The following is a 25,390-nucleotide window of genomic DNA, read 5'->3' as shown; positions in this document are numbered from 1 at the left end:
CGAATCGTATCATCTCCAGACTGTGCCGACAAAAAGTTATGGATTTCGTGTCGATTGATGAAACCGTTTTCGTATAGCACAGCAGCAAAGTTGAGGCATGATGCCAAAATGACTATTCAGGCTTTATATCTGCAATGCCTCGACATATTGACACAAAACTTTGTATGTGTCACTGTCTCCTTACTCTGACCACACCACATCAATTTCGTAACAGCGCCACCTTTTGGTCAAAAGTGACAATCCATTAAATCATATTTTGAATCACTTTTTACATGATTTTTCAGCCATTTCGCCTAAAATCCTCTTTAAATGTCTTTAATTGCTCATTGTTGCAGTTGGTCTGACACTTTCAGACATGTTGGCATGTCTTGTCGTCTTATTCTGCTTGGCCCCGGTAATTGCTGCTTGCAGCTATATTTATTATTATTATTATTATTATTATTATTTATAATCATATTATTACTTATTAATTTCAAGTTTCTACTTGATTGTTCGGTTGCAATTGTAGACAGCTCTATACTTCAATTTAAATCACCGTTAAAGGGCAACCATGTCCCATTGCAAAGCACAAGGATTAGACTCAAATCCTTCCTCACAATGGTCTTTTGATTCAGAAATATTTAAAGCTTTTGAAGCCCACAGGATTAGCTACAAGAAAAAGAAAGATGATTAAGGAACTGATTTTTAAGACTTTAAGACTTTTTTGATGGCTATAAAATATAAGCCTTATAGTTAATGCATAATAAACTTAATATTATTTGATTTTAACCGGAAACATTTTAACATGGAAATGGTAACAAAAAGTGACTGCTTATAAGTGATGATTGTCATAATCTCACTGCTTCACTGACTCATTGGCCAGTAAAACATCAATATTGGACAAGTGAACTTGTTTATCAATAGTATTAATTAATAATACCCATTAAGCAAAAGAGTGAAGGAATGGTATCACTAGTAGGCTTATCACAAAGCAGGTCATGCAGTTTCTACATTAATGATCCCTGAGGCCACTGCACATCCAAAAAACACTCACAGAGGGATGAAAGAATATGTCCCAAACAAAGACTGTCCGTGTCAGTGTAAAACAACTAGTTTTTGTAATATTATGCATTAAATTTTTCCATAATTTTCTTGCTTTCTGTCTTGCTCAGATTTGCCCAAACAGAATGGAAAGGTTGCCATAGTTACAGGGGGAACCAAAGGGATGGGATATGAGATTTCCAGACATCTGGTCAGCCTGGACATGCATGTGATCATTGGTATAGTATCATCTCATACCTGATTTCAAATCAGTAAACTGATGCTGGGTACACACCAAAAGATAATCGGGCTGATTTTGGTCTGATTTCCCCCCTTCCGACAATCCTAGCTATGTCCCGATTATCTTGACGGTTCAACAGATTATCTTATCAGATTTTCCCTTGGTGTGAGGTGTGTTAAGAGTGTCCGAACCTGCTCGGAAGAACGTCGGAGCCGCCCCGATTGTGAATCGTAAATATTCAACATGTTTAATATTTACGATCAGAAATCCTGATGTGTGGGGGGATCTCCGAGGACAAACGCGCACACGCTCTGGAGATTATCACGTGAAACAAAACAATATCCAATCAGAAAGCGAGATGATGGAAGACACGGTCATTCTCACACACACACACACACACTTGCAGGAAGCTGAGTGTCAAGGGTTCAGTGAGGTTCTATAGAGGGATTAAATAACTTTTTCTAAAGAGACAATAAATCCAATAAAAGAATAAATAAAGACATTAAAGAATGAATATATTTCTGTATAAAAGGTTATATATAATGGTGGGTACAATGTTTTTTTTCACGTGAATTTTCTGTGAAAATCATTCCAAACACTATCATCGCAATTTCTTCCTGCATATCATCCGCCATGCTTATTCTGAAGTCTCGCGAAATTTTGCGAGATTTCCTGTGATCACAGTCGATACTCTGGTTGAAAATCTGTTCTTGTGTGGTGTGCTGTCTTTGTCACATCATGACACACCACACACTATAGGAGCAAAACGCTTAAATCTAGGATTATTTGTCCTCATGTTTGTGGTCTATCACATTTTGAAAATCTTATAAGATGTAAAAAATCTTTTGGTGTGTACCCAGCATAACACTATTCCACTGGTGTCTTGACTCTGGTTTACAGATCCATTGATGTGGTTATGTAATCTGTTCATTGGTTTCCTGCTACTTGTGATACTTTTTAATATTTCCCATACCATGTACAGTGTTATTAGCATGACTGGTGTTGAAGGAGCTCAGACCCACGTTCTTCTTTACTGTCCTCACTATGTGTACTGATACATAGCTATACAGCAAGCTTAACACTCCTCCAGAAAGTACACAAGACAGAGTTGACTTGAATTTCATTTAATGGAAACGGTGTAAAACTGCAAAAAACAACAATAGAAATACATTAACTTTACAAGACACTTTGAGTATAAACATCTTCTAAAACATCCCTTCTAAACATAGATAGCATAGCATATATAATAGCATAGACAACATTCATAGTTAAATTTGTACACACATCTAACATATTCAAATACAACACTACGTTATATGACAAAACACCAAAGAACTTTCATAACATTGATTTTAGAAAACACTTACAGACAATGCCTTTTCAAGGGTAAAACATGAATGGAGATGGAATTCATCCGTGTGCTCTCTCAAATGCCTGATAACAAAATGGCTGAACAGCACATGCTCTACTTAAATAGAGGCACATTGCCTCTAGGGGTCGCTAAATTGCAAACTGCAGCAGGGAACAGCATACTCCCCACCTGGCATTTAAGATGCCAAACCCTACAAGCAAATAAACCTTTAGTGTCCATTCTATAGAACTAACCACAGAGTCCTTTACCGTCCTTACTCAAGAGAATAATAATTTCAGAGATTGGTCGCAAAAACAGCTTAGAGCCACCTTCTCTGACAATTTTCACTTCGACCTTCCTTACTTTCCCGTCATCACTTGGAAAAGTTTGAGTGATTAAGCCAATAGGCCAGTCGTGTCTTTTGGCTTGAATATCCTTTAGTAGGACAAGATCCCCTTCTTTCACATTTGTTTTCTCATCCGTCCACTTTTGTCTTTTCTGGAGACCACAAATATACTCACTTCTCCACCTTTTCCAGAATCCGTTGGCCAGATGCTGGACTTGTCTCCACTGCCGTTTATAGAGATTACTATCGTCAAACTGTCCTGGTGGTACAGAATGTGCTCCAATCTTTTGCGTAAGGAGCATAGCAGGAGTAAGAATGAGAGGTTGTTCTGGATCGGAGGACACAGCAGTTAATGGTCTTGAATTTACGATGGCAGTAACTTCGGCCATAAAAGTTGTTAAAACTTCATGTGAAAGTCTAGCAGATCCAGGTTTGAGAAGCATGGCATCAAGAATACGACGAGACACTCCAATCATTCTCTCCCAACTACCTCCCATGTGTGAGGAATGTGGTGGATTGAACAACCAAGTACAACCTTGCTCTGAGAAGTAGCTTTCTACGGGTTTGTTGGCATGCATAGAACCAACCTGTAGTTGTTTGCTGGCCCCTATGAAGTTTGTCCCACAATCAGACCTCAGTTGTTTCACAGGTCCTCTGATTGCAAAGAATCGTCTAAGGGCATTGATAAAACTAGATGCATCAAGTGATTCAATAATTTCAATGTGAATAGCTCGTATACTCATACACGTGAAGATGACTGCCCAGCGCTTGCTATTACTCTGTCCTCCACGTGTTCTTCTGGCAATGACAGACCATGGACCGAACACATCTAGACCTACATAAGTGAACGGAGGATCGGTGCTCAAGCGATCGACTGGTAGGTCTGCCATCTTCTGCTCTTCAGACCTACCCCGTAACTTACGACATGTTACACAACTGTGTATTAGACTGCTGATACGTCTCTTGCCGGCGACGATCCAGAATCCAGCTGCCCTGACAGCTCCTTCAGTGAAGTGGCGGCCTTGGTGGCAAACTCTTTCATGGTAATATCTAATGAGTAGAGAAGCAACGTGGTGTTTACCTGGAATTATAATTGGATGAGCCTCATTTGATGGAATTTGTGCTTTCGACAATCTTCCTCCAACTCGAAGTATTCCTTGAGCATCAATAAATGGACAAAGTTTGACAAGGGGACTTCGTTTATTAACAGGTTTTCCCTTTCTGATGCTCTGCATTTCCTCTGGATAGGTCTCAATTTGAACAGCAAGAATGATTTTTAGTCTTTGCCTCATCCAATTGGACTGCACTCAAAGGTTCCTTACACATATGCCAGCCATGGCAGGAATCCTGATTGACTTCTTTTGAGAAGGAATGAGCTATATGTGAGAGTCGTGCTACAGCTCTTGAAGCTGACGTCCAGCTTGAAAACCTTTCAAAACGTGCACTTCCAAGGCGTGGAGAAAGTTTGGTTATACATGTCATTACCTCAGGTCGCAATTCTGCATCAGATTCAGGATGGATGAGGTCAAAGGCTTCCACGACAGGTTTGCGACAGGAATTTTGGCCCAGTAAGCCATGCAGAGACAGTAAGCTGGTTTGCTGAAACGGCTCTTGTCCCACAGTCGGCTGGGTTAAGATCAGTTTGAACATGGTGCCACTGATGTTTCGGAGTTGAACGTCTAATTCGTTGCACTCGGTTATTAACATATACAAAGAAGTGTTTTGATTCATTGAATATGTAACCAAGAACCACCTTGCTGTTGGTATAGAATTTCATGTTCTTCAGTTCCAGGTCCAGCTCTTCAGAGATTACTTCTGCTATTTCCACTGCGAGAACAGCAGCACATAATTCAAGTCTGGGAATGGTTAGGTCAGGTTTTGGTGCCAGTTTTGTTTTACCAAAGATGAACCCAACTTCAGTCTGTCCATGAGCATCTGTAACCTTTACATAGCCAACAGCGGCAATGGCTTTAGTTGATGCATCACAGAATATACAAACTTCTCTTTCCTGAGCTTGTGAATAAGCTCCAGTTTATTGGATGCAATTTTATGCAACTTAAGATTGGATTGGGCCAACATCTCTTGAGCTGATTTCAGCACGCTGACAGCTTCCTCCACTATGGGGAATGATTTGAGGCCATCATCCACATAAAAGTGTTTTTCTACAAACTTTCTCACCTCTTTTCCAAACTCTCTTTCCCCCTCCATGGCTGTCCTTTTCAGACCATAAATGGCCACGGCAGGTGAGGGGCAGTTGCCAAACATATGAACTCTCATGCGATACTCCATGATCTCACCGTCAAGTTGGTGGTTATGGAACCACAAGAAACGGAGGTAGTTGCGATGATCCTCTTTCACAAGGAAACTATGAAACATCAGCTTGATGTCTGTCATCACCGCAACTGGCTCAGTTCTGAAGCGCATGAGGACTCCAAGCAAGCTATTATTAAGGTCTGGACCTCGAAGGAGAACATCATTCAACGACACGCCATTGAACCGTGCACTTGAATCGAACACGATTCTAATTTGCCCAGGTTTTTGAGGGTGGTAGACTCCAAAACTTGGTAAGTACCAACATTCCTTATCTCTGTCAATGGGAGGTGCTACTTCAGCATGATTGTTTTCAAAAATCTTTTCCATGAAATCTATAAAATGATCCTTCATCTCGGTGTTCTTCTTCAGAGTGCGACTGAGTGACAGGAATCGAGTCAAAGCATGCTGTCTGTTGTTGGGTAAGCATTGTCTTGGTGTGCGAAATGGCAGAGGAGCTACCCAACTGTTTGCACCATCTTTACAGAATTCCTGATTCATGATCTCTAAGAAGAGTTCATCCTCAAATGAAGCAGCAAGCTTATAGTCATTGTCCGCCTGACTGAAAATCAATTTGCCCACATCGGTGCGTGTTGATCTGACAGGAGACTTGTTTTGTTAACCTGACAACCGTACTTTCATGTAGATGCTGTTCTCACATGGTGTCAGGTAACTGGGACGTCCGTTCCAGAGGAGGTTAGTTTTATAAGAACAAACAGTGGGTCTGTGAACACCATTAAGACAAACGTTACCAATTATAACCCATCCTAAGTCCAAACGTTGAGCAAAGGGTTCATTGTGACGACCATTGCACTGACTTCGTACCTTATGCACATGAATGATATCTCTGCCAAGCAACAAGAGAATCTCTGCATCATGGTCAAGGGGCGAAATCTTGTCAGCTACAACTTTAAGATGGGTATAACTGCGTGCAGCTTCTGGAGTTGGGATTTCATCCCTGTTGTTAGGAATTAAGTCACATTCGGTGAGAGTTGGTAGTGATAAGCGGACTTCTCCATCTGCCGACTCCACAATGAAACCACTTGCTCTCCTCCCTGCATCATCTGCCGTTCCAGAGCAAGTCTTAAGTGTATATGGACAAGCAGCGCCTTGGATTTTAAAAACATCGAAGAAAGCTGATCTAGCCAGCGACACATTACTCTGGTCATCCAATAGCACATACATTCTTACTTTCTTTTCGGGATGACCCTTTGGATAGACATTTACAAGACAGATTTTAGAGCAGGATTTAACATTGAGTCCTCCTCCACACACTTCAGTACACATGGAGGTAGTAGCAACTTCTGCACTTTCACTTTGCTCCCCACCATGATCATCCACTGGTGTAGAAGAATCTTCCATAATCCACGGTGCTGGTCCTGCATGAAGAGCTGAGATGTGTCGATCACTATTACATTCCTCACAATGCACTACAGCTCTACAGTCCTTTGCTTGATGGGCTCTTGAAGAACAACATCTAAAGCATATAAAATGCTGTGACAAAAAACGCTTTCGTTCTACTAGGGGTTTACTTCTGAAAGCTCTACACTTTTTTAGAGAATGAGGTCTTTTGTGAAGAGGGCATTGTTTATCTGGATCCTCATTTAAGTGCTCTAGAGAGAATTTTCCAGAGTTTTCTACCTCTGTTCTGTTCACTGAGAAGGAGGCCTTCGGTTTCCATACTTTGGTGAGATGTTGCTTCTCAACTATGAAAGGGCCAGTGCTGGGAGTGTAGAGGAAAAAACTGGGATCGTTCCGCATCTCTGCCTGTTGAGAGACAAAGTCGACAAAAAATGAAAAAGGAGGATATGAAACACAATGCTCTCTTTTGTAGTAAGACCCCTTACTCATCCATTGCTCTTGAATGCTGTGAGGTAATTTCTCTGAAATTGGATTTATTCCTCTCGCTGTGTCAAGAAAGTTGAGCCCAGGGAGATAACCTTCTTTCTTTGCTGCTAATATTTCAAAAAGTAAGTCACTGAGCTCTTGCAGCTTCTTGCTGTCTTTGATTGAAAGTTTGGGGGAAATCGTGAAGTCTGGAGAACAGAAAAGCTTCAATGGCTTCAGGAGAACCATAACTTCTGTCAAGCCTCTGCCAGACCATATCCAGGCCCGCAGCTGGATTATTTACATGAACAGCTCGGATACGTTTGACATGCTGTAGTGACTCCCCACCAATCCACTTGATTATGAGATCTAACTCTTCACTAGGTTTGAGATTCAACCCCTCTACTGCATTGTTGTAGCTGGATTTCCATGACAGATAGCTGGCAGGTTGATCATCAAACACTTTAAGTCCCGTAGTAATAAGATCTCTACGTGTTAAATAAGCAGCCAGTTCTGAAACATCTGTGGAATTAACCTTTGCTGTGCTTGGAGGCTGACTGACAAAGTCTTCATGGTGCTGTGAGTAATGGTTGGGGCTATACACACCTGAGGATGATTCTCGTCTACAGGAGCAAAATGATTTCGGACATATTCTCCAGTACGTTCGATGGACTGGTGGATTGATGAAGCATGACCTTCTCCCTTTTCAGATTCACTCCTTTCTGATTTAACAAATGCCTCAAACACTTCAGCTTCTGCTGAGGCAGCCTCAGCCTCACACTCTTCCTTCAGAGCATTTAACGTAGCTTCAATGCGTGCTTTCTCAACTTGCATCTCAATCTCTCGTTTTGCGAAAGCTGCTCTTTTACGTGCTCCTTCTGCTTTGGCACGGCTTGTGCAGCCGCTATGCTGCTTGTAGACTTGCTTGATCTTCGTGAAGAGGATGACGAAGATGATGCAGCACTTTCTGACCTAACCTCTAGGTCTTCTGGATCGACACTTATGGAATTGGAATTCGACATTTTCCTTGAGAGAAGACAATGTATCTCCAGTTCACATTAAATCCTGAAGTATGGTGTCTTTTTACTTTACTGTCCTCACTATGTGTACTGATACCTAGCTATACAGCAAGCTTAACACTCCTCCAGAAAGTACCCAAGACAGAGTTGACTTGAATTTCATTTAATGGAAACGGTGTAAAACTGCAAAAAACAACAATAGAAATGCATTAACTTTACAAGACACTTTGAGTATAAACTTCTTCTAAAACATCCCTTCTAAACATAGATAGCATACATAATAGCATAGACAACATTCATAGTTAAATTTGTACACACATCTAACATATTCAAATACAACACTACGTTATATGACAAAACACCAAAGAATTTTCATAACATTGATTTTAGAAAACACTTACAGACAATGCCTTTTCAAGGGTAAAACATGAATGGAGATGGAATTCATCCGTGTGCTCTCTCAAATGCCTGATAACAAAATGGCTGAACAGCACATGCTCTACTTAAATAGAGGCACATTGCCTCTAGGGGTCGCTAAATTGCAAACTGCAGCAGGGAACAGCATATCCTTATTTTCATGTTTCAAGCATTTCCTCTTCTTTTTCCTCCTTGTCAGTCTGCATTATCAACAAGAGCTTTTTCTTGGAGTTTAGTGACACATAAAAGGCAATAAGAAGGGCTTAAGCAAGAGTAACTCTCCTCACATGTTCATTCAAATGCAGGACGGGGTTCTTAGGGTACTGCATATGCAGGAACAGGACTTGACTATATGCACCGGCTGTTTTGGTAATTTGGTAAAAGCTCATGGTAAAACTGTTGCGTAATTGCACTGAGCCCCATAGTTGTAGCATGAGCCTGAGGTGAATCTGCTCCTCTTTGTATGTGAACTGTCAGAAAAACATGTGTAATGATGGTTAAAATTGAGTGTCACTGGGGCAATAACCTGAAAAGATATATTTTTGGACATCATCTACTACTAAAAGGTGCATATTAGTCTCTTAACATACTATTATGGACCCTTTAAGTGCTAATATGCTACCTTGATGGGTAGTTAAGTTACATTTTTACACATAATTTTTCTGATGGTTGATGGCTGAATGTTATATATGCATTTCTATGCATTTTGATTCTTTTTTTCTTGAAATAACTTTTTTTAACAATTGATTAAAGGTGCATTCAGTAGTTCTTCAGGTAGCGTTAGCATCACTTTTCTTTATGTACTTTTGTACTTTAGTCCCACAATGCTGTTAGACACTACACTGCCATCTATCGACGTGGATCACATGATCATCTGACTTTTATGGAAATTAGATACTGATACTAGTGAGTTTTAGAGAGCGTTCTACCAGGGATGGGCGATATATTATCGTTTGCGACATACCGGTAAAAATTATCCTCACAATAAGAATTAGTCTTGTAATTGATTTGACTTATTATTGTGTGTAATTATTATTGTGTGGTGTTTTTCAGTACAGTTGCACTATTTAAACATTATCTGCACTTTTACAGAAGAAATGTTTATCTGCAACTTTTCCATTTCTGCTAGGGCTGGTGTTGGGATTTTTACTGTGTTTTATGTAATTGGTATATTATAGGAGACTTTTTATTTATTTATTTTTATTTAAGCTTAAGCAGATACAGGCTTTAACCCTCTGGAGTCTGAGCGGTTTTCTGGGCCCTGGAGGTGTTCTGACATGCTTTGACATTTGTGCTTTTTTCAGTTGCTTATACACATATTAATGGCAAAGGTGTAAATTCACTCTATATAGCACAAACAGGACTACAATAATATGTGAGCCACATGTATGTACATGTTTTCATTTTTGAGAGAATAATGTTTATGCATGGTTATCGAAAAAACTAAAAATTAAAGTTTCTGAAATAAGGCCACAAAACACATACTAAATATGTGGCAATAAGACTTTTGACTAATGGATGTCATTGCCTAGAGTTTTTTCTTCAAAATTATGTGAAAATAGTCTTGCTTTATCGTTCACATAAAACAATACATTGATTTAAATTGATGTAAAACAGGTTTTGCTTGGAAAGCCAATATGCAAGGGGGGCGTGAACGAGGAGTGGTTTACACCTGAGAATACAATGTCCCACCCACTCTGCATAATTAGCCAGGTGTGACACTGACTGAGCCACAATGCAAGGACAAAAGATATATTTAGAAGAAGACTTGACCATTTAAGATTTTGCTTACATCTATCTTGTAAATATGTTTTGCTATTTTATTAAAAAGGTTACAATTACAACAATAACAATTTCAACAATATTTCAAGTGTACTCTTTCTTTGTAAAAAAAAAATGATTATAGGCCTACATTTTATCTATGTATTCATTAGTTTGAATATAGCCAACATTGGAACAGCTAACATCTTAGTTGATGACTTTATTTTTGACAAAAATAGTATTTTATATATAGAAATTGCTAAACAAAAGCTTATTTGATGTGGCAGTATATTCTACAGTAAAAACTGTACCCAAATCTAGTCAACAAAATGTTGTCTTTCATATTTCGCCTGACTGTAACGTTGTTTTCATGAAATATTAGGGCATATTGTTAATTTGCAGTTTAATACATTGCTTAAATAGCCTACATTTTATTTCGATTTTTACTCATCTCAGTATAGCAATACAGTTTGCTAAAACATCATCATTCATTCACACACGCGATTTAAATTTAAACTGTCTTTTTGCGAGCTGTGGTAAACAGTGCGCATCTCTGCCGTTCATTCATTCATAAACAGAAACCCAATTCACGTGAGAAGGAAAAAAAACTTACTACAGCATTCCTCAGCTCGCTCCTCGATATACCCGCACTTCTGAGGTACATTTTCCATTATTATTATTCCTCACAGCGCTGCGAGACGGTGTAAACAAGTAATGATCTGAATAAACTTGTGTGTTTTCTCGAGCTGATATGGGGGTTTTCACAGGATTGTGCGGATTGCCTCAGCCATTTGCGTTTGAATAGCGCGCGCTCTCCGTGGGCGGAGTCACATTACATTTGAATCAGCTGTAATGAGCTCGACTGGAATCGCTCTCTTTTAATACAGATTTCACAAGATGAGAATATTTGTTTTTTTATATAAATTACTTAATTTAAAAGAAGAGAATTCAAGCTTCATGCCTGTGTGTCTGTATGCCTGATTGACTGAGTATTCGCTGAGTTATTGTTCATTTTTGGACGCGTTTCAGAATGGACTACACTGGCAGAGAGAAGGCAGAACTCGCTTCGTGTTTATTTTTCTTTATTTGGCAAAAAGCACAACACTTTGTTTTTATTGTGAGTATACACAAAATAATACACATTTAACAGAATCGATTGATGTATGAAACTCCTATGGAAAATCAAAGTCAACAGAGTATTTATGAGTTTCTTTTACACTGATAAAAAAAAAGCGAGCTGGTATCGCCGGCGATACCGCCGACTTCAGGGGGTTAACAATTCATGTTCCGAGAGCCTATCGTGATCTGCAGCTACTCAGGACTAGATATATAGGATAGGTGACATTAAGCATCAGGAGATTACAGTTTTTTTGCTAAGGAGGTGTTTGTTTAGTCTCTTCTTGAAGGCCTGAACATTCTTTGAGGTGATTTCACCTACTACAGTACAGGGGAGGCAGTTCCAAGTTGTTACAGCCGAATGAAGAAAACTCCTCCCCAAGCATTTGGTGTTGGACTTGGGGAGTTTTAGGGCGTGACTTGGTCGTGCTCTTCGAGTGGTTCGGCAAAGGAGATCAGGTGGGGGTAGCAGAGCTTTGAGATCCTCTGGACAGTTTTCAGTGTGCATTTTGAAAAGCACAGTTGTTGCTGCAACAGTTCTACGATGGCTGAGCTGGCTGATTGCATATTTCCTTAGGGCAGTGTCCTCATCCTCCCCAATGATTTTCAGTGCCTTTTTCTGGATGTTGTCAAGCTGCCCAAGGGTGGTCTGTGATGCGTTCATCCAGGCAAGGCATGAGTACTCCATGGTACTCCTGACTTGTGCCTTGTAGACATTGGCCCTACCTTTGACATCAAGCTTGTTGGCCAAACTGCGCAGAGCTCCAAGACGCTGTCCATCACGCTTGCAGATGTTTGACAGGTGATTAGTCCATAGCAACTTCTTATCGATACATAGTCCCAGAATATTCAACTGCTCAAAAAGGTCAATTCTGGTTGCCCCAAAAAAAAGGTCCGGACAGGATGGAGGCCTCTTTCTCGACAGAACCGTAGCCTTGCATTTGCTGGGCTCGAACGTGACCTTCCAGGTATCAGCCCACCTGCGAATATTCTCCAGGTCTTTATTTAGGGATGCTGCCACATTGGGACCATTAAGTGTCGTTACTGGGGCGTAAATGGTGGAATCATCCGCATATAGAAAAATGCTATTATCGCACTGTTCTACAACATCGTCTATGAAGATGGAGAATAATAGCGGGCCGAGAATGGATCCCTGGGGCACCGAGGCGTTGATTGGTTGAGGTGATGAGGACTGACCAGAGAGCATGACCTGGATGGACCTTCCTTCCAGGTAGTTCTGTAGCCAAGAATGTAATGGCCCAGTTATGCCTTTAGCAGAAAGCTTATCCAGAAGGCTGTTGTGCCAAACCTGGTCGAACGCTCCTTTAATGTCTAGTGCAACAATGTACACCTCACCTCCTTTGTCTAAGATGTTGTTCCACGTCTGCGACAGAACTGTAAGGAGGTCTGCTGTGCAGTGGTTCGGTTTAAATCCATACTGTTTATTGGAAATTAATTTATGACGGAAGAGGTAGCCCTGGAGCTGTTTATGAACTGAGGATTCCATCACTTTGCTAAGGACTGAGAGGAGGGATATGGGACGATAATTTGTTGGATCTGATTTTGAGTCTCTTTTATGTATTGGTATCACTCTGGCGTTTTTCCATTGTTTGGGGAACACGCCATGTGAGAAGAGAAGTTGAAAGAGACGACTGAGGGGGCTGGCCAATTCTGCTGCACATTCTCTAAGGACTTTTGTTGGTATTTCATCAGGTCCCGTTGCCTTTGCTGGGTCAAGGTTGCGAAGAATGTTTCTAATGTCTTTGGGTTTGAAGTGCACATAGGCAAAAGAGGATGTTGGTTGCTGGCACTGAGGCAACGGTTGCGCAGATGCATCAAGCAAAGTACACTTCTCTGCAAAGGTTTGGCAGAAGATGTTAGCCTTTGCACTGGCACTGATGTGGGTGGTACCCCGGTGTTCAATGACAGGGATGTCTGTGAAACCACTTCTGCCTGAAAGTGAATTTACTATGCCCCACCATTTTTTTGAGCTTAGTGAGTTATCTGCAAGATCATTCCTCAATTTGGTGTAATACTCCCTTTTTGCCCTCTTTTCAGCTTGATTGAAAGCTGCTCTTGCCTTGAGGAACTTCCGTTTCATAGCCGGGTCATCGGAGGTCCGTATGTTGTGATAAAGCTTTCTTTTTCTCATGGCTAATCTTCTGCACTCTGTGTTGAACCAGGCTTTATCCCCGGGCTTTTTGGTGATGGTCTTGTTGGGTATTATGTCATGTCTAACATGAATCATTTTTCGCCACTAGATGGCGCTGTTTGCCATAGGTTTAGTTAAACTTCTCTTGGAAAAAACTTTATTTGTTATGCTGCATAGCTACAATCACGCAAAGCTCAACAGCCATTTTCCAGTTCTGCGCTGCAGAGAGATCGCGTTCTCCTTTCTTCCGATTCCAGTTTGTTGTGTAAGGTCCAGAGAAGCTTTGCTTTTTCACAAAGTAATGTAACATTGAGAGAAATAACATGATTACACTCAAGTAAAGAAGAAAATTGACATCCTCTGAGTGGTCATTGAAGCCTCTTCATCACGTTACAATGTTTAGCTATCTGTATATGCATGACCAACGCACACGCATGCAGAGGACAGAATAGTGAAAAAGCATCACAACGGACAGAAGACAAAACTTCTGAGAAGGACAGCTATTCAGTTATTCCACCCATCACAACTAACTCAAGATGGATGTTAAAAAGAAAGCTGAAGAGCAACAGCTGACCACATCACATGTCTCACTCAGTCAACTGGAAACCAGATCGGTGATATCTGCATCTTCCAAGAGCTCAAGATCGTCCACTGCGAGTATGGCGGCAACCAAGGCATGAGCTAAAGCGGAAGCAGTGAGAGCACGTACAAATTTTGTGGAAAGAGAGGCTGAGGTACTGTTAGAAAGAGCTAAACTGGAATCTGAACTGTTATCACTACAGCATAAAAAGGAGTTTGCAGCTGCAGTGGCAGAGGCTGAGTTTCTTGAAGCGGCTGCAGCAGAGATCGAGTCAGGAGAAATGAATATGGGAACTGACGTCACAGCGTTTCCTCAGGAAACTATTGAAAAGCGTACAAAGGACTATGTGGACAGTCTTTCTGGATCAAGTTTTCACCGTCTCCCTCATGTTAAAGCAGAGACAGACTCCCGTGATCACGAACAGTTCATGATTTCGCCTGCGCTACCCACCACGGCTGTCACGAGCAATGCTGCACAGAACGTTGACACACTAAACCAGATTTCAACTCCTAAACCATTCACAGTAAGCCAACCTAGAATGCCCACCACCCAGTTATCATTTCCCCAGCACACTCCTGTCAATCTGCCACACACATCATTCTCTCATAACAAAGCCTATGGACAAATTCCGGTTTCAGAAAAAGTGAGCCAACCTCAGACTTCCTACCTCAGCGGTTCAACGCAACAGCCACCCTCCACAGATCATGCAGGTATGAGTGAAATAGCCAGATACCTGGTGCGTCGTGAGCTTGTGAACTCAGGGCTTAGTAAGTTTGACAATCGACCGGAAAACTACTTGGCCTGGAAGTCATCATTTATGAATGCTCTAGAAGGACTATCACTCACCCCTAGCAAGGAGCTTGATCTTCTGACAAGGTGGCTAGGACCACAGTCCTCAGAACAAGTCAAAAGAGTGAGAGCTGTTCATGTCACTGATCCAGCAGCCGGTCGAAGAATGGCATGGTGCCGTCTAGAAGAAAGCTTTGGGAGTGCTGAAATAATTGAGAAAACACTCTTTGATAAGCTGGATTGTTTCCCTAAAATCAGCAATAGAGAACCCCAAAAGTTAAGAGAACTTGCAGATCTGCTCAAAGAAGTGGAGTCGGCAAAGCTTGGAGGCTACTTACCTGGGCTGTCTTTCCTGGACACAGCGAGGGGCGTGGCACCTATTGTCAACAAACTTCCTCATAACCTCCAAGAAAAATGGATGTCCCAAGGGTCCCAATACAAGCTTCAGTTCCAGGTACCATTTCCTCCATTCACATTTTTCACAGACTTTGTATGTAAAGAAGCCTACATGCGCAACGATCCAAGTTTTGCATTCCACTCATCTCCAACTGCCCCTGTAAAACCTGAAAACTCAGTAAGAAGAGGCGGACTACTGAAAAGCTTCATCTCTACTCACAAAACTGAGATTGCACAAACAACCAGTTCTTCTGATTCGCCGAATAGTAAGCCTGATATAAACAGACAATGCCCCATTCACAAAAAAACCCATCCCTTCAAACGGTGCAGAACCTTTAGAGCTAAGAGCATTGAGGAACGGAAAATCTTTTTGAAGGAGCATAATATCTGCTTCAGATGTTGTTCTTCGAATGACCATGTGGCCAAAGACTGTGAAGTTGTCATACAGTGCACAGAGTGTGGTAGTAACAAACATGTCACAGCCCTTCATCCTGGACCACCTCCATGGACACTGAAAGCACCTAGCACAGAGCATGGCGGGGAGAGAGAAAGTACAAACCCTAACATTAACTCTAAATGCACCGAGGTCTGCGGGGATACTAATAGTTCACGGTCCTGTTCAAAAATCTGTCTCATCAAAGTTCACCCTAAGGGAGAGCCAGATAAATCACTGAACGTCTATGCTATTCTTGACGATCAAAGTAATCGTTCACTTGCCAGAGCTGAGTTTTTCGACTTCTTCAATCTCAAGAGCACAGAATTTCCCTACACTCTGCGCACATGTGCCGGAGTCACAGAAATGTCTGGGAGGCGGGCTATGGACTTCATCGCACATCCTTTAGATGGCAGTCTTTCAGTCCCACTCCCTGCGCTCATTGAGTGCAACTACATGCCCGAAGACAGGTCAGAGATACCCACTCCTGAAGCAGCAAAACACCACTCACATCTCAAATCTATTGCTCATCTCATCCCTCCTCTAGATCCAAATGCTCAAGGTAAGAGAGCAACGCAATGGGCCACAAAATGCTCCCTATGCTCAAAGACTGGACCTAGGCTGGGTTGTGGTTGGTGAGGTGTGTCTTGGTGCTGCTCACAAGCCTTCAACTGTTAATGTTTACCGCACAAACATTCTAGAAGACCGGCGTCCATCTTACTTTAGTCCGTGTCTCAATAAACTCTACCTCAAGGAGAAGTTAACTGCACAGCCAAGTGTTAAAGCCTCTCTCCTTCACCAATTTGCTCCCAGCCCAATAGCCACCTCAGTCTTTGAAAGAACGGAAGATGATGAAAAAATAGCCCCTTCAATTGAGGATAGGCAGTTCATTCAGTTAATGGACAAAGAAATGTTCATGGATGACACTAACAGCTGGGTAGCACCCCTTCCTTTTCGTGCACTTAGACAACGGCTTCCAAACAACCGAGAGCAAGCCCTGAGCCGTTTCAACTCTCTCTGTCGCACACTACGTAAGAAACCTGAGATGAGAGAGCACTTCGTAGAGTTTATGCAGAAGGTCTTTGATAACAATCATGCTGAGCCAGCTCCTTCTGTGAACCCAGGGGAGGAGTGCTGGTACTTACCCTCCTTTGGTGTGTATCATCCACGCAAGCCTGGTCAAATTCGTGTAGTGTTCGACTCCAGCGCCCAGTTCCATGGCGTGTCTTTGAACGATGTGCTGTTAACGGGCCCAGATTTAAACAACAGTCTGCTAGGAGTCCTACTACGATTTAGGCACGAGCCAATAGCCATCACTGCGGACATTGAGCAAATGTTCCACAGTTTCATCGTCAGAGAGGATCATAGAAACTTTCTCCGCTTTTTGTGGTTCAAGAACAACGACATCTCCCAAAGCATGGTAGAATACCGCATGAAAGTCCACGTCTTCGGCAATAGCCCCTCCCCAGCTGTTGCCATTTATGGCCTCAGACGTGCTGCCATGTATGGTGAATTAGAGTTCGGTGCAGATGCGAGGCGAGGCGTTTTGTTGAAAGAGACTTCTATGTTGATGACGGACTAAAGTCACTTCCCTCCATCAACAAAGCTATCAGTTTGCTTAAGGCTACCAAAGATATGCTCGCTATCTCTAACCTAAGACTCCACAAAATAGCATCCAATAGCCCAGCTGTGATGCATGCATTCTCTCCAGCCGACTATGCCAAAGACTTGAAACATTTGAATCTAGACACTGATTCACCCCCTTTGCAGCGCAGTCTTGGCTTGAGTTGGGACCTTCAGAAGGATACATTTACGTTCCACGTTAACCTCAGTGACAACCCATTCACACGCAGAGGAGTCCTGGCAACTGTGAACAGCTTGTTTGACCCTCTCGGCATGGTGGCGCCAATCACCATCCAAGGGAAACTGCTACTTCGTGAACTTTCGAATGGGAAGTCGGACTGGGATGCCCCCCTCGCAGCTGAAAAGAAAACTGAATGGAACCTTTGGAAAGACTCGTTGCAGGACTTAGAGCAACTAAAAATTCCCCGGACTTACACTCTAATGTCCATTTCCCACTCAGTAAAAAAAGAGATTCACGTCTTCTCAGACGCATCCGTTCAGAACATATCCGCTGTCGCATATTTGAAGGTAACGGATCACGATGGGATGTGTCAAGTTGGATTCATTATGGGTAAAGCCAAGCTAGCCCCACAGACTGGACATACGGTTCCCAGACTTGAACTGTGTGCGGCTGTCCTTGCAGTCGAAATAGCTGAACAAATCATCCAGGAGCTAGACATCAAACCAGACACCCTACTGTTCTACACAGACAGCAAAGATGTATTGGGATATATCTGCAACGAGACCCGACGCTTTTACGTGTACGTCAGTAACAGAGTTCAAAGAATTAGAAAATTCAGTCACCCAGAACAGTGGCTTTACATTCCAACCTCACAAAACCCTGCAGATGTTGCTACTAGACCAGTTCCTGCATGCCGTCTAACTGAAACAAATTGGCTCACCGGTCCTTCATTTCTGCAGCATCCTGCAACCACCCCGGTGAAAGAAGCTCCTTACAATCTTATTGACCCAGATACAGACGTGGAAGTGCGAGCACACGTCACCACATGCTTAAACCCTGATTCTGATCTTGGTTCTCACCGCTTTGAAAGATTTTCATCTTGGAGATCCTTAAGAAGAGCCGTAGCTTCTCTTATACACATCGCTCAGTCTTTCAGAAACAAAGAAAACATGTGTTGCGGCTGGCACCACTGCAAAAGTTCGTACATGCCTGAGTTACTGACTCGAGCTGAAAGTGTCATCATCAGGTGTGCACAACGAGAAGCTTATAAAGAAGAATTCACTTGTCTGGAAAATGAGAGAGATGTTTTCAAGCAGAGTTCCCTTAAGAGGCTTAACCCTGTCCTGGAGAATGGACTTCTAAGAATCGGAGGCAGACTGGAACATTCCACACTCCTCAGCAGTGAGAAACACCCTCTCATCATACCTGGCCATAGTCACATAGCAACCCTCCTAATAAATCATCACCATGAGAAAGTAAATCATCAAGGTCGAATCTTCACAGAAGGAGAAATCCGCACTGGAGGATTCTGGATAGTTGGAGCAAAAAGACACATCAACAGTATCCTCCGCAAGTGCGTCATTTGCCGCAAACAGAGAGGTAAAACAGCTGAACAAAAAATGGCAGACCTCCCTCCTGACCGCATCAGCACAGAACCACCCTTTACTAATGTCGGCTTGGACGTGTTCGGCCCTTGGAATGTATCAGCACGCCGTACCCGTGGAGGTCAGGCCTACAGCAAAAGATGGGCAGTAATATTTACATGTTTATCCGTGCGAGCCATTCATATCGAACTGATAGAGTCAATGGACACATCAAGTTTCATTAACGCGCTTCGCCGCTTCTTCGCCATGCAAGGCCCGGCTAAGATTATACGATCTGACTGCGGCACTAATTTCCAAGGAGCGTGCAGAGAGCTGAATATGCTGGTGGTCTCGACTAAAGATTCAAGTGTGACCAAATACCTCAGTGAAGAAGGTTGCAAATGGATCTTTAACCCACCTCATTCATCTCACATGGGAGGAGCATGGGAGAGGATGATCGGACTTTCCAGACGGATCTTAGACTCTATGCTTCCTCAAATCAGCTCCTCGCATCTGACTCACGAAATGTTGTCAACTCTAATGGCCGAAGTGTGTGCTATTATCAATGCGAGACCCCTTGTATCCATTTCAACTGACCCTGACTCACCTCTTCTCCTCACTCCAGCAATGATCCTCACCCAAAAGGTGTGTACCCCGTACCGACCTCCAGGACCCTTTGAAGATACCGACCTATATCGGAAACAGTGGAAAAGAGTGCAATATCTCGCCAGCATATTCTGGGAAAGGTGGAGGCGAGAATACCTTGCATCCCTTCAGTCTCGCAAGAAATGGCAAGACAACAAGCCTAATATCAAAGAAGGAGACCTGGTCCTCATGAAAGATGATCAGGTGAAAAGGAATGAATGGCCAATGGCTTTGGTCACCAAAGCTATTTCTGGCACAGATGGCAGAGTCAGAAAACTGGAACTGAAAGTCACTAAGAATGGTACTGCTAAGACATTCTTAAGGCCTATTACAGAGGTTGTTTTGCTTATGTGTTAAGTTACCCTGTGAATATGTATTCACTCGTTGAGAATTCAAGAATGGCATTATGCTTAATACCAGACGGGGAGTATTATGTCATGTCTAACATGAATCATTTTTCGCCACTAGATGGCGCTGTTTGCCATAGGTTTAGTTAAACTTCTCTTGGAAAAAACTTTATTTGTTATGCTGCATAGCTACAATCACGCAAAGCTCAACAGCCATTTTCCAGTTCTGCGCTGCAGAGAGATCGCGTTCTCCTTTCTTCCGATTCCAGTTTGTTGTGTAAGGTCCAGAGAAGCTTTGCTTTTTCACAAAGTAATGTAACATTGAGAGAAATAACATGATTACACTCAAGTAAAGAAGAAAATTGACATCCTCTGAGTGGTCATTGAAGCCTCTTCATCACGTTACAATGTTTAGCTATCTGTATATGCATGACCAACGCACACGCATGCAGAGGACAGAATATTGGGAATATATAATGCCATGGCATCTCGCAGTATGGTGGTAAAGTTTGTGCAGATGATTTCAGGATCTTCATCCTTGAGAATACTGGGCCAGTTAATGTTAGTAAGGTAACCTCTCATTTCCCAGAAGTGAGCCTTATCATATCTCCATACTGTTCTCTTGTATGGCTTATCTCTGAAGACTGGGATTTGTAACTGTATTAGAACAGGGTTGTGGTCAGAGGATCCCATTTGTGCTAAGGTGGTAGTGGTTGCTGGTGTGTCTGAGAGAACTAGATCTAGAATATTATCTCCTCTAGTTGGTTCCCTGACAATCTGATCTAGTCCCAGACAGTTGGCGAGTTGTAAGGCTCGCCGTCCAGCAGTGTCTGTTTTATTACTGCCCAGCCACTCGTGGTGGTGTACATTAAAGTCGCCTATGAGCATTACAGACTGTGTTCTATATTCGTCCATCACTGAGAATGTGTTCTTGTCAAGGTAGTCCAAGATATCACAGGAGGCACTTGGGGGGCGGTATATAGCACCTATCAGGGTCTCTAGCTGGATTGTGGTAGATGGATATTCCTTCTAGACAGTATACTGCTATACCACCACCGTTTTTTCCAGTGCGGTCTCTGCGACAGTTGAGCGAGCAGCCAGGGATCTGGATGGAGTCAGCCCCATCTGGAGTGGTGGAGTCAAGAAAGGTCTCAACTATGATGACTATGGAGGGTTTCTTCACTGAGCAACAGTTGGCAAGATCCCCAATATTGGACCGTAGTCCTCTGATGTTCACTTCAAGGATAGTCAGTTCGGATTCGCTAATTCGTAGTCATGGTCCGTGCAGTGGTCGGCATTGGGTAATCCGATTGTTTCAAGGCTTTCTTTCTAGTTTTGTAGCAGAGGGTTGACGGCACAGGGGGAGCTAACCCCTGTGCCCATTGGTACACACCTGAGCAGTGCGGCAGGAATCAGTGCATACATGGCCTGATCCGAAAGCATCATGCCTAAGCAGAGGACTCATAACGGATTGGGCCCCAGAAGGAGCCACTTGGCCAGGGACGGGGTGATCGCACTATTAGTGATCCCTACTACCCCAAAAGTGTTTTATGTAATTGGTATATTATAGGAGACTATTTGATGATGGGTACGTTTTACTTTAAATCAATGTTTGTGTTTCTGAGGCTCTCAAGAATGCATGCAGCTATCATTTGAAGCCAAAAACAATGGTGAACGGTACTATATTTATATCGTCAATGATATCGTTATTGCAATAAATTCCATAAAATATCGAGATATAGTCCATATCGCCCATATTGTTCCACACAATTAATTCCCTTACATGTCCAACAAAAAGAAGAACTTCTCAGGATTTTCTCCATCAATAAATCTTTTCACTTTGTGTATGCGCTACTGTACCAATGTTTACGCTTGTTTTTTTTTTGTTTTTTTTTGTCTTTGTTGGTCTTTCTGTCTTCTGTCTTCAGACTTTTTCTGCTTCTCTTGCCATACAGGCAATGATCCTCCAATTGTTTCTTCTGGTAAAACACTATAATAAGTAAATTCTATTGTTTAATTTTATTGTCCAATGCTTTTCACATCACGAAACAACACTATGCTACTAGTGTATCAACAGAGAGTGCAGCCAATGAGCATGCAGATTCTTTCAGACGTTTGTAGATCACTTCATTTCAACGTGGCAAAAGATATTTTGAGAGGGATGACCTGCACCATACATAATTAAAACACTTTTTAGAGAAAAACATTCTCTTCACAAAAACTAAAAAAAAAAAAATTAAATATTTTTTTAATCATTTTTTTATTTCTTAAAGGGAAATACATACATTGACCGCCACACAACTGTAAGACTGGAACAACTGGTTTGGGAACGACCACTCCTCGAGTAGACAAAGGACCTTGCTGGAAATTAACATTTGAACTCACCCTTGTGAAAATCTCACCTCCGAATCATCCTAATCTACATTCCTTCTCCTCATTCCCCACTCCTTCTCTCTCATGCTAAGATCACCTGAATTCACCCAAAAATCCATAGTTTTAATGTGAATAATTATCATTGAGTATTATACATGTTTGGTATCATTTGAAATGTCTCAGTGCGACTGGTACAAATGTATCATTTCCAAATAAGTAAAACAAAAGGTAATACGTTTTTAAGAGTTTAGAGATAACTGGCACACAAAGCAAGGTGGTCTCTTGACAAATGGTCTCATACCCCCAAAAGGTGTCAACTCTGAATGTAAATTCCCATTGTTAGCAGATGTTTCCTTGAAGAGGTTCTGTCTATATAATGAAATGCAGCAAAGGGCTCTTGGCCTTTTTGTAACTCAAGTTGGCCCATGATGCTAAGAGTGACCACAACTCTTAGCATCATGTATTTTAATGTTAGGTTTGCATCTTTTCTCTTTATTCTAGTGCATTCAATGTTATTGTATTGATTATCCCTGAACTGATTATGAAATTGGCATGATACATTTACCTGACATAATAAATTGTTACATTTGATTATTCTAACTGACTTTGACATTATTTTCATTAAAGAGTTAAAAAGAATAGTCAAACATTCGCTCATTTTTAATGATGCACGGATATCATTAAAACCTTTTCATTTATGGAGTCAGATGAAATAACGAGAAAATACATATGAGAAAATGTATTGCATTTAATCAAAAATACTTTGCCACGAGGAAAGACAGTAACACGCAGATACCTTCCCCGCTGGTCGGATGGCGATTTTTGGGCCGATCGAGTGCAAGCTTACACAACGGAACCTTCGACGCTTCAAAAAGTTTATAAAGAGATCGTAAAAATAATCCATATGAATTGAGCGGTTTAGTCCAAATTTTCTGAAGAGACATGATCGCTTTATATGATGAACAGACTGAATTTAGGCTTTTATTCACATATGAACATTCATCAATTGACACATCAGTTAAGATAAACTGAAGATCAAGCATGTTCGCTTGACAACCAATGAGGTTCATTCTCATGTTACGCAGCACGTTTGAGCTTCAGCAAGAATCAATGAGGTTTGTTTTCGCGCGCCAAGCAGGTTCGGTTGAGCTTCTGTTTACGTTCACTGATCAATGTCTATATGTGAATTAAAGCCTAAATTCAATCTGTTCATTATATAAAGTGATCTTGATATTCGTTTTTTTAACTAATTTGCTGATTTAAATTCTTCATGTGGCATTGATGCAATGATAACTTTGTATATTTAACACCTTTTCCTGTCTTTTCTTTCTTTTCTTCAGCTGGGAACAATGAAGAGGAGGGTCTGGCAGCAGTGAAGAAGATTCAGGAGTTGAATCAGGGAAAAGGTAAAATTCTTGCTAAATTAAATGTTTTTGGAGGGCCTGGGGCTTTTAGCTGGTCTGACGTGTAAGAAAGGCTCTGTGTATTCCCGAACATCATCATGTCTACACCCTCTTCCATCGGTGATCCTGACCTTTACGTTCTCCTTGAGGTGATGATTTACTCCACCACGACCTGATACCACTTAACTTGCAGCTAAACGGGATAATTTTTCTTGCCATGTTTGGACTGGTGTGTTTACTGGAAGAATGTGTGAAAGCAAGCAGAAGAATACCAAGAGAGAGATGTTTGATGATTGTGTTCGCTGAAGAACCATAACCTCATTGTAATGCAGATGGGATATCGAGAGCTGCGGTTCGGATGAAGGCACGCTCGCTTCCCTGCGGTATCAACCCCTCCCCCACGTGGATTTTCAACTGCTAGGCGAGAACAGGCCCGTCGGTTTTCACTCCCGAGTTTTCATCATTGGGCTATTGAAGTTGAGAAATAATGCACTGAAGGAAAGCTGTCCTTCTGCCCTCATCCAGGGTCAGTTTGTCTGAAACCGTAACTTTAAATACCAGTTTTGAAATTGGTCTTTGGTTCAGAGACAAAAAAAAGCAATACTGCGAAGAAGTCAGATGTGCTAACAAGAAATGAGTCTTTCAAAACAAGCTAAGGCTTGGCTGGAGGTCTGCTTATGTGTGTGGCTTTATGCTCAGCATGATCCGTCACTGTGCTTCTCTAAGCTGGTCTAATAATGACACATGATCACTCTTTATACGACTACAATCACCTAATGAGGGTTAGACATCACATCCAGTTAAACCGGAGCTGATTTAGGAAAAAAGATAGACTGAGCTGACAAAGATAAGACATGTAATTATAATGGGCTCAGAAGGCTGTATGGGAACTTTGTTTACTGCTGCTCAATTGGACAGGCTAAATGTTGCTGTCGGTGGGTTATTAAAAATGAATGCTGTGCCAGAATGTTGCTGGTTTAAAAGAAGTTGGTGTGGTCAAAGAGGTCACACTTGAAAATGTTACTGTTTGTCTCTATTTCATATAATCATTTCTTTTGCTCCTGAATCACAGTAAATATTGCACTAAAATTCAACACAAGCATCATTATGACACATGCTGATAATAACTGTAATTAAATGTGAATTAAATGTACCTTGAGGTGCACAATTAATTGAAAACTTAATCAAGATTACGATTATTGTTATCGCAATTAACGAATCATGAAAAGTGTTGAATCTTTGTCACTATTAACGACAACAGGTCCTGTGTGTTTCACTTCTGTAACTGGAGATGTGTAAACCTGCAGCATTAGCTTCAAGTATTGTTGTATTGCTTGCTTATGCATTATTTATTAAAATTTAGAATAATAGTTTTGTATTTCATGCTGCTAAGTGGGCCAATGTGAAGTTAGGCACTGTGTAGAATGGCAATAAACTGATTTAGGAACACAGTTCTTGGCTTGTTTTGATTGTGTAGCATGCATTATGAATATGACATGCAGTTGCCTTACACAAAAGTATTTTATTATAAATTATATTCAGAAGTTAATCACCATTACAATATCAAAGAACATATTAAGGAGCCATTTTTGAACCCTCATTGGACCATTGTTGCATTGACACTACATGTGTTTTACATGTGTTTTTTTATACATTGGTCTGTGATACATTTTGTACATTTGTTGTTGCAAATTTT

At 41.6% G+C, this 25,390-nt stretch overlaps 1 protein-coding gene across 1 annotated transcript in view; it reads left to right on the top strand.

Moving 5' to 3' along the window:
• The window catches only part of dhrsx (dehydrogenase/reductase (SDR family) X-linked), a 79,821-nt gene that overhangs the window by 18,446 nt on the left and 35,985 nt on the right, over positions 1 to 25,390 (top strand). Inside the window, exons 3-4 of the mRNA XM_084095544.1 lie at positions 1,152 to 1,259; positions 23,632 to 23,697. Coding sequence (XP_083951670.1) covers positions 1,152 to 1,259; positions 23,632 to 23,697 — 174 coding nt within the window. The remainder of the gene's footprint in view (positions 1 to 1,151; positions 1,260 to 23,631; positions 23,698 to 25,390) is intronic.

This window comes from Abramis brama (genome assembly GCF_963993115.1).
Source record: "Abramis brama genome assembly, chromosome: 2".
NCBI lineage: Eukaryota > Metazoa > Chordata > Actinopteri > Cypriniformes > Leuciscidae > Abramis > Abramis brama.
The sequence above is the reverse complement of the archived record's forward strand: the minus strand, read 5'-3'. Positions and strand labels throughout refer to the sequence as shown.